General features: G+C 40.5%; 2 protein-coding genes across 3 annotated transcripts in view; one reads left to right on the top strand and one right to left on the bottom strand.

Moving 5' to 3' along the window:
* Positions 1 to 713: 713 nt before the first annotated feature.
* On the bottom strand, positions 714 to 5,006 carry apex2 (APEX nuclease (apurinic/apyrimidinic endonuclease) 2). Its single transcript, XM_079676290.1, has 6 exons — positions 4,788 to 5,006; positions 4,603 to 4,686; positions 3,694 to 3,874; positions 2,900 to 3,043; positions 2,531 to 2,600; positions 714 to 2,161 (listed from the first exon to the last, which is right to left on the bottom strand). The coding sequence occupies exons 1-6, from the start codon at positions 4,900 to 4,902 to the stop codon at positions 1,031 to 1,033; spliced, it is 1,725 nt and encodes a 574-aa protein (XP_079532416.1). The 5' UTR covers positions 4,903 to 5,006; the 3' UTR covers positions 714 to 1,030.
* Positions 1,551 to 12,939, top strand: part of LOC307036202 (protein bicaudal D homolog 2) — a 27,299-nt gene continuing 15,910 nt past the window's right edge. Inside the window, exons 1-5 of one of the 2 annotated variants that reach the window (XM_079676286.1) lie at positions 1,551 to 1,671; positions 3,738 to 3,860; positions 7,728 to 8,057; positions 10,530 to 10,742; positions 11,785 to 11,937. In XM_079676286.1, the coding sequence (XP_079532412.1) occupies positions 7,809 to 8,057; positions 10,530 to 10,742; positions 11,785 to 11,937 (615 nt within the window). In that variant the 5' untranslated portion in view covers positions 1,551 to 1,671; positions 3,738 to 3,860; positions 7,728 to 7,808. Of the gene's footprint in view, positions 1,672 to 3,737; positions 3,861 to 5,943; positions 6,154 to 7,727; positions 8,058 to 10,529; positions 10,743 to 11,784; positions 11,938 to 12,939 lie in introns of those variants that run through there. The other variant, XM_079676285.1, reaches the window with a different exon arrangement.

The following is a 12,939-nucleotide window of genomic DNA, read 5'->3' as shown; positions in this document are numbered from 1 at the left end:
TATGCATCTCTTTGAGTGACATTTGTAAGTGAATGCCTGGGGGGGCCCTGTGTCTGTGCCCAGTAGGCCGGCTCAGTAATCCATCTATGATACTGGCCTACATACTTCTTATGTGTCCTTATGTGACCTCTTGACTATTCACTTCTGTGTTAGAATCTTATACTTGTTGTTCCTTTAACATCTGATTTTCTTACGGGACTAAATAAAGGTTCATCTTATCTTTAATAATCTTGTCTTAAATTACATTGTATTTCAGTGGTTGTAATTTGGCTCTGCAAGTGGTGATGTCAACATAAAGAGTTCCTGTGGAAAGTTACTTTTCATTTCTTCTCTGGGCTGCATTTTTGTCCGTCTAGCATCATTGCCATCTACTGGCTACCACAGAAAGTCACTGATGTAAATGAGACAAAAGTAGGAGGAGAGAAACTCACAGGATGGAACACAGGCATTTGAGCCTTTGCAGACCATTTACTTTTAACTCAGTCTGTCCTACAGATGACAGTTTAATATACATTATACACTATCTGCTATGATAACAAGCAGGACTGCAACAAGTCTTTTTATGCAATTATTTGTTGTCATACTAGATTCATTATTTAAGGATCGTTTCCAAGGTGACATCTCTAATTTGCTTGCTTTGTGAAACCTCTGGTAAAAAAAAATCAAAGATATTTTATGTACAATGACATAAGAGAGAGAAATGCTGCAAATCCTCACATTTCAGAAGCTGGAACAAGATTTTATTTTGTAGCAAAATTATTATTACATTTGTTGCAGATACATTTTCCGTTAATAGACAGTTAATGTATTATTTGCCTAATTGTTTCAGCTCCAAAAACAAATGTAACTAACAATTACATTCTATAGAAAAAAACAACAATCTTTTAATACTATTATAATAAAAAAAAAACATAGAAACATACAGTGAACAATTTAAATGTGTGAAATGCTGAGACATTTGTCTGGTTTTCTTACAGTACTTGGTGAAGCTAGCTGGGAAAAACACCTTGCGGTCCGCGCAGTAAAAATGTTACTTTCCCTTCTCCACCCACGCAAAGAAACTACACCGAGCGTCGGGGTTGGAGGCGTGTCCCTGAGGACGGGCGCAAACAAAGAACTGTTTCCCCATGTTCGGCCCCTCCTTCTTCACCGTACGCAGCACACAGGGTTCCCTATGGACCTTACAGGAGGGCGGTGGAGGCGGACCATGAAGCACGGACTTCCAGAACCCTAACGAAGCCCCTTTTTTGGCCCCGGGCTGTCCCACATCGGGCGCTGGGGTTAAAGGTTTTAGATTCATCGGTTTGTCACTTTTCATTGAGGTGCAGAGCTTTGGTGAAGCATCATCGAGGAGCTCAGGGACAGTTTCGCTGCTCGTGACTGAGGATGTGTCTTTGCTGGTTGTGCACGCTTTTTGGGAGTTTTGAGAAGAGGTTACTTTGTCCGTGCCGAGTGTTTTCTTTTCAGGGGCTTTGGTAGAGGGAGCAGCCGTTGGAAGTTTGGGTTTGAAAAAGGAGAGGAGGCTGCCCTGTGGCTTTGGACAAGTCTTAGCCTTTTTCCCCTTTGGGACAACCGAGTCTGATGTTGTTAATAACCGTTTTTTACCAGAGGCGTTTCCAGCTCCGGATGGCTTTAAATTCTCCCTCAATTCCTCCTCTTCCTGAGATCCAGGTAATGCCTCCCTGTGCTCGGACTGAATCGTTTTCTGGTCCACTTTAGCAAAGAAGCGGGACAGTTTCTGCTGCTTGCCTGCAAACTCTGGCAGGTAGCATGTGCAGAAGGGGGGGGGCTTGGAGCTGGGCAGGAGGGAGCAGCTCAGCTTCCCCCACACAGGGCAGTGGTCCGACCCCTCCACCTCCGGCATGATGTCCGCCGCCACAAACTGCTCTTTGGCCAGCTGGCAGTCGGCGAAGATGTAGTCAATGCGCGTGCCGTAGTTGGTCTGCCGCGCTCCAGTCATGGTGGACCAGCACGTGAAGGCGCTGGTGCGAGTCGGATGGAAGTGGCGAAATGTATCCACAAATTTCCCACCGTGGACGGGATCTGAGGAAGTTACCTCAGGTTCTTCCTTGGGTTCCTCCTCATTCGTTTCCTCCGTTTGTCCGCCACTGTGCAAGAAGCCATTCAGCCATTTCCTCCCAGGGTTTACAACGAAATCCTCCTAAGTAATGAGAAATGTAGAGTTTTGTCCTTGTTCAAAATAAGCCTGATATAATAACACCACCACATGCTTCCTTGATGCAATAGATAACACCCCCGGAAACGTTGAACAGCTGAGCAGTTGACATTGCAGGTTATATATATGAAAATATGAGATTGAAAGCTGCCAGTGGGCGGATTGTTTTACATTTGATCAGCTGTTTAGTGTCTCAGCTGTTTTAGTCAGAAATAAACTAATCTAACTGCTGGCTGTAACTTCATATGCAGACATGAGATTGGTATCAAAAATATTCTCTGACTCTTGGCAAGATATTGGAAAATTACATTTCCTAAAAGACGAGCAAATATGAATGTATTCAAATGTACTTACAATATCGCTGGGGTCACAGTGGTCTATTTGCCGGTGAGACGTGTTTACATCTCCTAAAACAATCACGTGGCTGAAAAATAGAACAGGAAGAACATTAGTTTGCTAGTTTAAAAAAAGTAAGTAGCAAAAACTCTCATGGTACATTTTCCAAAATAAGTCATACATTAGCTTTTTGTTTTACCGCATTGTAAATTACTTAAAGTGTTTATCCACTCATGACAGCAGTGTGATGTTCAAGCTCAAATGTGCAACAGCTGAAAACTGGTCAAATGTAGCAGATTAAGAAATAAAGATTACAGATTAAAAGTTGAAATATTTGTGTAAAGATTGAAACTAAAATCTTTATTTTCAGTCTTTGAACACTCTCACCTCCCATCTTTCAGTATAGCTTCAGCCCGACTCTGAAGCAGTTTGTAGAACTGAAGCTTGAACTGCTTTCGCTCCGGCTTTTCAGGGTCGGCCCGCGGACAGTACACGTTGATCACAGTTACAGTTTGTTCTTTGTCCTGACACCTGTGGGGAAAAAGAGAGTCAAAAAGAGGCATGGACACAAAACGTTACGACTATATTAAAAAAATCTGAGTAACCATTGATATGGTCGTTATCAACGTGTCTGTTTTGATCTACACATTTCTTCTGATACTTGAATTGCATAATTCATTTTTAAATCTTCTACTTCCTGGGCCCTTCTCTTTCTGTGTCCTGGATCAATATCATTAAAGGGATTCAGCCTCTTCTCCTGTCTCTCTTCCAATGTATCTTATGGATATTCAATATTGTAATTATAACATGTTGGTCTATTCTGTAAACACGCCATCTATTGTTGTTCCGTCCTGGAAGAGTAATCCATACTTAAACGCTATAACTGAGGTTTTCTTAAATATTTACCCCAATAAAAAATTGGTAAGGGTTTTCTTTCTAGTCCAAAGCAAGTGTCTGAAAGGAAAGAGGGTATCATATACAGTGCAGAATATAAACCTTCCAGTAGTACATTTGTCATTTGTAATATTGGGCTATATCAATCAAACTGACTAGACTTGACTTGTAATAGAACATCTGACAGCTAGTAAAGATTGTGAGGGCTATTCCATTGCATAACCAGAGAAAAAACAAACAAGTACCGCACGTGAAACATGCAAGAAGAATGTCTGGATGTCTCTTACATGACTCTGTGCCGTGTGATAACGGTTCGTCCTTCATTGTCCAGAAGCTGCAGTTCCTCGCTGCAGAACTCAGACTGGTCTCCATAACATCCAACAGCTCCTTCATGGTGGGTCAAAAGACCGGTGAGACCCTCTTCAGCAGCACATGGGGTGGCACTGTCTTTACAGTAAGTGGAAACCCCTGTGCATGTGAGGAATGGGGACGGGAATTAGTTTGTAAGGTCATAGTAAGGTATCTGTAAAGAATGTGTAACAATGGGCAGTGGCATTAACTGGGTTCGGTTTGGATTAATGACAAGTTAATAATAGAAGTATCTTAAACTAGACTATTGTGGGGTTGTGGTGGAAGAAGTATTTACATTCTTCAAGTAAGTAAAAGTACAAATAGCAAACAGTAAAAAGACTTGGATTGGAAAGGTTACTTAAGTCAAAGTAAGTATAAACAGTAAATGTTAATGGAATATTAAATGCAAAAACACCAATAACACCCCAAAAAACATAACCAATATTCAAAATAGATTAGAAAATGAACCTCATGTTTATTGATTAAATGATTATATAATGAATGACTGATCTCTCAATTGGCTAATTAATCGAATAGGCTGTTTTTGTATAAGCTGTATCTAATAATAAAACATCGTACTTTATAAAATCTTGCGTTTTTATGCAGATATCTCAATTTGTAAACCAACTACAGCCGTAAAATGTATGTAATGTAGTAAAAAAGTGTAATATTTATACTCAAAGAAACGTAATACTACCTCGATTTTGCTCACAATTAAAATACTTGATATGCAATTAGCTACATTACACTATTGAGTCTGGGTGGATAAAATATAATGTAAAAGAAAAAACTGTACATAACAATTCAAAGCCGTAAAAATCAATGTATAAGACAATTTAATTAACCTGAATAGCCGCTGCGTCCTCGACTGAAGCTGAAATAAGAGTTGTATCCGTCAACAATGGCTGTCCTCTCATCAAGCAAGTCTCCTGTGGGGGAAACATTAAGGGGTTACACCTCTAATATCTCTCATAACAAACTTCATGTCCACATGACAGCCTCTCCACGTTTTCAAGCAAACACCACTTACTTGTCACTTTTGTCTCTTGAACACAGATTATATCCGCGTCCAGAGAATCAAGAGCCTTTTTAATGCCTCCTCTGAAAGTCCTTATGCCATTTATGTTCCAGGTAACGATCTTCATTGTAAATCAATAAATAAATCTACCGTTTTGTGACAGACAGCACGGATGTATACAAAGATTGAGCTGCAGCAGCCAGACGCACATACAGGAAGTAGAACGGAAGAAAAAACCAGTACGACCGGAAGTGTATTTTTGACATTTATTGTATTACTTCTCTTATGTTGGTTAATTTATCATGCTTAAATCCTGGGGGACCACTTGTGTTTGTTTTTTCTTTTCTGTTTTTTCCCCTTAGTTTTGAATTAATGTAACACTGATGTTTATGTGACTTTTATTTTTACTGATTTGTAAGATGTAAACTGTTTTTTATACTTTATATGCACCATTCAATGTTATTGACTAAAACATAAGCGCCATTCAATGCTATTGACTAAAACACAAGCGCCTCAAAGGTTTTTAAATTACTCTAACTCTAACCCCAACCCTAACACTAATAAATAAACACAAAAACTAATTAAAGAAGCTATAAAATAGTGCAAGGGAATGTTGCAACTGTCTAATGTGCATAATTGTGTAGGTTAATGAGTTTGAATATTCTATTAAATACAGAACATAAAGACATGTTGTAATTGCATTGCGCAGTTGCTTAGCTAGGGGGGGTGAAAGTGCTTTCAGGATTTCGGCGCGCATTTGACACCCAGACCTGAAACCAGGATGTGCTCCGGCCATTGAAGACAATTTTATGAATGGCTGTAGTGGACAAAATGTGGTACTACAACCTTCATGACGTCATTTTGGCACCAGAAGATTTTTTCTTCTGGGATTGACATTGGGAAACAGAAGTCTGTAGATCAGCCAGCGTATATATAAAATATATTTTTGGAGCAAAATAAAGTACCAAACACGAACACTTGTATAGCCCCTGTTAAAATCAATAGGGTCTCAAACTCTCAAAGATTCAAAATGTAAAAAAATGAGCCAGAGATCGGATCATAGGATCGGATGCGAGAAAACTCCACTGCGCATGCTCAGTAAGCGGGTGATCCGGGTACTTTCTGAATCTACAGTTGCTCTATTTTGCCTTCCTGCGCCACTGAGCATCTCTCATAGGAATGAACGGAGTCCCGCCTCCAGTTCTCTTTATACATCCATGCCTGAAACCAGAGAGCCGGTGGGAGGAAGGGAAGCGGCTGTTGTACCCCTGGCTACTATCGTTATTAGAAACCGTTACCGCTGTCATTTCCCCAAGGAAGTAAATAGGGGACGTTTATTCTCAACTGACGTTCTCCATCTTTGAAGGAAACCGAGAGGGTGAGTAGCTAGTGTGTGCTAATGGTCACAGTTTAAGCGGTAGCTAATTAGCTCCTTTGACAGGACATGACTGACGTTAGAGACAACGGAGAACAACCCTTTGAGGCGTGGAAACATATTTAATATCGTAAATTCCATTAAGCCTGTTTAAATAAACGAACTAAATAAAGTCAAGAAGCTAGCTTGCTAAATGCTTTAATACGACGTTGCAAGCTAGTAATTGTTAGCATTGTGTTGGCTTCACCAGGCTATAACTACACTTGCTAGCCGTCCGTGTCCTGTTCATAGTCCGTATTGTGTCACTGTCAGAATAGTATTCATTGTCTAATGATCATACTTTGAAATCAGTGAGGATTTATTTAATGTCAGAGTATTGACCTCCTTTCTTTTAATCTCAGTTGATGCTAGTTTGAGGGTTAAGGAAAACAGATGCTTATGTGATGCATCATTTGGCATCACTCGGGTGTGTGTGGTGTTTCCATCTTCGGTCAAAGGAGAGGACACGAGGAGGAGATGGGGGATGTCCGCCCCACCCCAGTCGATGAGGGTCGTCAAAGTTAATCCATATTGTTTCCAATCACTGCTACTCTGTGGATGACACTAATACAACACTTTAACCAGCTGTCATAACCTTGTAGCTAACACCAGCTATAAGGCTAGCTTGTTCTGTAAAGATGTAACGTTGCTGATGTTGAAGGCGTGGGATGGTGCATGCCAAGAATCACCAGTGACGGTGTTGAAATACCATGGGTTTATCGGTACCTGTTAAATAAAGCAAATAGCAGAAATGTGATAGTTTTCTAGTCCAGATACATATTTACTAGCTTCAGTCCTTTATGTCTTGGATTTATAGTCATTTGGCTTTCTGAGTTCAAAGTACAAGGTTACCCATTCAAATAATCCCCAAGACCACCACACAATATCGTCTGTAACACCACGGTTGTGTTATAACACTACAATGTGCAATATATAATGTAAACCATTTACTCATGTTATAACTGGCTGCTTCTTCAATGTTCAGACTGGTTGAAAGAGGACTGTGCTACAGTATGTCCAAAATATACACCTTTTACACACTTATGATGTTGTCACTAGCTGTTCCGTTTTTTACGTGTTCCTATTTGATTTTGTATTATGAGCAGGTGCTTTCCTATGTATTTACCATGTTATTATTATTATTATTATTATTACCAGCTTTATTTCTGCCTTTGTATCCGCCCCCTGTCCCTTTGCTATAACACTTTAAATGTCCCTGCTCCGGGACAAGATTCTAGATTTTCTGATAATGTGCTTGTTTAAGAATGCCAATAGCAGCATTATGCTAGTTGTAAATCCTTGTGAGTTATACATGCTAACTACATAATTAGGAACGGCAGTAATTAATGGCTTGGATTTTTGCCATTTTGGGCTGAAAGTACGCATTTTCCCATTCAACCAATCCCAAAGATAATCCTGCCCTATGCGGTTTGCTGAATCTTCATCACAATGTGATTTATACAAAACCTCTTTCCATTGTTGGCTTTTTTTGAAAAGGCCTTTTCATAATCACCATCTTTGTGTTTTGCCTTTTGTAGTGTGAAGTAATGAGAGTGGGGGAGAGAAGGAGGCAGGACTCCCAGTAGAACATTGGCAGCAAAGTTGAAGGCCAAGCAAAGATGCTGGAGGCGGATGCAGACGCAGCAGGTGCAGCAGAAGAGAGAGAGGAGGCCGAGATGGGGAGCGGAGACTATACGTCTGAGATGAGGCGGCTGAATCTCGAGCTCCAGGAGGCCACGGAGGAGAAGCTCCAGGCAGCGCGCTATGGCCTGGAGGTGCTGGAGGAAAACTCTGCTCTGAAGATGAAGCACAGGCAGCTGGAAGAGGAGCATGAAGTCCTCAAAGGGGAGCTGCAGCAACTCAGAGCGGTAAGAGCACCCAAGGCATCACAGTTATATCTAGACAACATTAGGCTGTAAAAAACAATTCCTTCAGCATTGCAAGTGTTATTGTCTGTCAATGGACTACTGCCTTATATTTTCTACATGTATCGTTCACACAGCAAAAGTAGAATTCTCCCCTTTTTATAAATAACCAAGTTTGTCTCTGCATCAAATTGATTTGGTTGTTGATGAACACAAACATTTCCTGAATTCAAATGTCATAATACCTATCTGATGAGGACTATTTAAAACCTCTGTCCTGTGTGTATAATTCACATTACATTACATTACACAGAATATTCTTCTACAAAAGCTGCAATCTTTTTATATGTGAGATATTTGTCGGAAATTGTAATAAACTATTGCAATACTGAAGGATGTTTATTAAACATGATGCATTTTACCAGTATTATCACAGCTTTTTTATCGTTAGCCTGCAATAGCATTGTACAAAAATGTCGTGTAGAATTCCCTGCTGTTGTGACACTGTCGGCAAAATGTAAATGCTCGGCTATCTATTGATGCTGATCCCTATTCCTTGCAGTGTACCTAGTAGTCCTATAAAGACACCATTGTTGTATTTTTACATACTAGTGAGCCATGCCTTGAATTTGATTCCTCATCCCTTTATTGCATGTTGGCCACCCTGTCCTTCTGCCATCACAATACCAGTTCTGTACCAGCTGTGACCTCATGTAATGAGTACAATGCAGAGGCTTGTGATTGCATACCGAGTCAGTTCTGCTCTCGTATGTCATTTGATGCTGATGGCGTCAAAGGGAGAACACTGTTTATTAATTAGGACAACTCAAACCGCCAATTAGTCAGCACATCCGGTGCCTTTAGAGTAGGACATTTTCTCTGTTCATCCTAAACTGCTTAACTGAAAATCATTTAGTATGGATTTGGGTTAATTAGGGATATCCAATACAAAAAGATTAGCCGAATATGTCAGATAACAATGTAATCCATGTGTCACGGATCTATTCAAATTGTGACGTATGCATTGCATTGTGCTTCCCAGTATTATGCTTTCACTGTTTCTTATGAGTTGAGTCATTGCACAGTGAAGTGTAGTTTGTAGCGCGCTGCTGTAGCTGACAGTAATCGTTTCTTTGTTTTAACTCATTATTAAAGTTATGCTCATGCCAGCACTGGACATGTGTTGGGGGTTCATTTGTTTCCTGATTGTTAACTTTGTCACGAAAGCACCAGATGGGTAATGCATGCATTTAGTATTGCTGTAATAGGCTTGTAAATGGGTTCTTTTGAAAAGGGTAAGCGCATCGAATGTAATGCCGTCATGTGAGCAGATTTGTAGCTGTAATTGTTTCACCCACCTCTTTTACAGTGAGATGCTTAACATGTTGTTTACAAGCAGTGGAGTATTAAGCAATACATATGTGCCAGAACCACATTCAAACTGGTCCATCCTGATGTTTCATAACTAAATATGAAGCAAAGCTCTTAATGACTTTAGGGACGCAGTGGTACAGTATTTCAGCAATTTTTTATAATCTGCATAAACCTCATGTCTGGGCTGTGTACCTTCCCAGGCTTTGGCAGGGTTTAAACAATGCAGAGCGGACTCATGTGTTGTGAATTAGCATCATTATATAACCAGAAGGATCAGTTGAGCGTGTTCAGTAGCATGTTTATCTAACACCTATTCTTTCATATGCAGTCATTAATGCACAATGTGTCATGGCTGCTGAAAATGGCCGACTTTGGAGAATTATTATTACAAGCTAAGTGCAATGCTTTCGGATCATCATCTACAAATCGAGTGTGGAAGCTGCTATTAAGGCCCGAGGTCTCTTGTTACAAAGCCATAACAGCCATTTCCTCAATGTAATCGGTTTAAACCGGATGGGTGTCAGGGAAGTGCTGATTTCATTTGTTTAATATGTCTACATTTCTTGCCTTGATATCAGAAGTACAGCATGAATGCAAAAGAGTGGTGCAGGAATAGGTTACAAAACTCGGAAGTGAGTGTGCTTTTCCCCCTCTTCCTGTTTCCATGTCTGAAAGATATAATGAGAAGCGTCATCCCGCAGAACAGGAATCCGCCTTTAGCTTGGTAACCATTGCCATGTGAATGTGATAGCCTTCTTAGCGTTTTACTTTCGGCAATTGCATCTTGCTTCAATAATCATGAATTGATGTTAACATTTGGAGATAACCCTTATGTACAATACGTGTAAATGTCACAAACGTTTGTTTACCGCAGATCTTTTTTCCGACACGTTTCCAAAGTCCAATGGCAAAATCCTATTGCTTTTTGTCGAGGGAACCCTTCGCAATTCCAACTTCCGGGTCAGCCTATAAAAACACATCATCACTGCACCACTCTATTGTCCTTATGCACTGAAATGTTGATCCTAAATGTAACATACTGTAGCCTGACAGATACCGTAGGGTTTGCCCGTTCCTAAACCATACTCTGTTTGTGTAAAGGCATTTTCAGATTCTGTGAGCAGCCAGAAGCGTGCAGCTGCTGATGGAGAGTGTCGGGAGGAGAACCTGATGCAGGAGACGGCCACTATGGAGGCTGCCTTGACAACTCGCATGGATGAAGTCCAGGCAGAGCTCAAACAAGCACGCCTTGCTCTGAGCAATGCACATGCAGAGATCGATAGACTGGGGGTGGTCTCCACCCAGCTGAAGAAGGTAAAGCCAAATCTAAAGAAGGTGTTGTTTAGGGGTGGGAATCATCAGGCTCCCCACGATACCATACTATCGCGATACTTAAGCCTTGATGCGATAGTATTGCGATTCTACGATATGCAATGTATTGCGATATATGCCATATATATATATATATATATATATATATATATATATGATTGCATGATATGTTGGGTTCCAGTGTCTTTAACATGTGACAAAAGCCTTCGTTCTCCACAACGCTGTATGGACGCAGGTCTTTGCACATGAAGCAGGTGATCGAGTTATTTTCTTAGCTCGCTCAGAATTTGATGGTACCTTTGCCGAGCTCATTTGGATTTGAAAAACATTTGTTCGTGTATCGATACAATATCGTAGGGCTGTGCAATGAATCGTATTTTAATTTCGATTACGATTTTGGATTGCAACGATTACGAAAACAACGTTATCAAAATAAAACGATTATTTTGCTGCATTCCCTTTCGCAATGATGCTCTCCATTCGTCTTGTATTATACATCCTGCCCGCGCGTGCACTTTCGCCCCTCCCTAAGAGCCCTTTTGGCCAGGTTGTGTTAATAAATCCATATAAACACGTTACAAGGGAAGCTTTAGTTGCCGTGTTTTTATTCTCCGCCGGAGAATCTCCGGTCTCTAGCATACCTCTTGGCTACTTCCAGTTTCCGGATAAGGGGTTACCAAAATAAGAGTACTGCGTGTAGCAGATTAAACATGACAGGTTGTGAGTGACCTTGCTTATCATATTTATATATGTTTAGTAGGTTGTGGAAGTGCGCTCCAAAATATTTGTTGATCTTCTTTATTGGTACATGAAGTATTGAAGATACTATGCTGTATCGATTATTTCCCCCACCCCTAGTGTTGTGAAACTGTGTGGAACCTGTCACGTCCTGATGAGGATGTATCCGCTGTGTAGCCTCGTTCCCAAAGTGAAATGTAATGTGCATGACTTGGAAGTTGCACATTTATTGTGCAGTTCAAATGTTTTGCTTTGGATTGATTTGACCTTGAGTTGTGTTCTACAGGAGTGTGAGTGTCTAGATGCCGAAAAGGGCCATCAGAGGGACGAGATGAAGGAATACAAAGTACGTGAGCAGCGCCAGTTGCAGGACAATAGCGAGCTAGAGGAAGAGAACACCTCTCTGCAGAAACAGGTGTCCGTGCTCAAGGAGAATCAGGTCAGTTGTCTTTCATTCATCATTCAAGCTACAACTTTACCACTTACAAGTTCCTCACACTGCCCGTAATTCTATGGATGGATTGTTGAAAATATTAATTAATTAAAGTGTAGCTATCCAGAAAATTGATATTAAAACTATCTGTAGAAATATGCAATTAAGGGAGAAAATGTTGATATGAACATTATGCCATACTATTGATTTTTACTGAATTAGCTTTTTTACTTTCTATACTTTGTGTTTGTAAAGTTCTTGTAAGTGGATGTTAACACTTAATCATAGGGTTCATTGTTATAGAACACTATATGAGGGCAAAACTGCCTTGACTGCAACAAATGTGTAATCTTCGTCACATGTTGCTGATTTAACTTTACGAACTGGCCTATGTTGTGTAGACTGCACCGACTAGTTGAAGATGAATGATAATATGAGGCTGCCTCCCTTAAGAGCCAGCCTACTGGGACCTTTTCACTTATAGTTGTTAGTGGCACCGCACCATGTAATCCGCGCTCCGACCTGCATTCCTTCCAAATGCATTTTACATTTTCTGACGTCGCTAGAACATTTGGTAACTTACTCTGAATAGTAAATACTGTTGGGTGTTAATATTAAATAGTGATGTTGCTTGGATTCTAAAGGGAGAGAGGCAACTGTTTCCGTACGCAGATGTACCTTCTCCGTGTTTATTGCAGCTCTGCCAAGACAAACTGTCCATGACTAAGTGTAGCCAAGGCCTGTTATTTTGTACAGCACCCAGCCTTCCCTCTACAGCCTGCTGTCGGGATAATTGAAGGGTTCTATGTAAACCAACAAAGGAGCTCATCCATACAGCCGCATGTTTAAAAGTGCATGAGTACTAATTTGTATATAAAAAGAATAGACGTGAATTGTCCACCCAAGCCGAAAGGGGTGTTTAACGCTATTGTACAGATATTTGATCAACACTAAATAAGTGTTAGAGTACACAAATACTTTTTTTATGGAGCTGCAGAAATATCCTGG

The sequence above is a fragment of the Notothenia rossii genome, assembly GCF_949606895.1.
Source record: "Notothenia rossii genome assembly, chromosome: 4".
NCBI lineage: Eukaryota > Metazoa > Chordata > Actinopteri > Perciformes > Nototheniidae > Notothenia > Notothenia rossii.
The sequence above is the reverse complement of the archived record's forward strand: the minus strand, read 5'-3'. Positions and strand labels throughout refer to the sequence as shown.

Bases quoted from the DNA above. Each gene is read 5' to 3' on its own strand.
- apex2 (XM_079676290.1), bottom strand. From the start codon at position 4,902: ATGAAGATCGTTACCTGGAACATAAATGGCATAAGGACTTTCAGAGGA. The intron at 3,875-4,602 runs GTTAATTAAATT...TCACATGCACAG, and splicing joins AGGACGCAGCGGCTATTCAG to GGGTTTCCACTTACTGTAAA. The intron at 2,162-2,530 runs GTAAGTACATTT...CTCATTACTTAG, and splicing joins ACTGTGACCCCAGCGATATT to GAGGATTTCGTTGTAAACCC.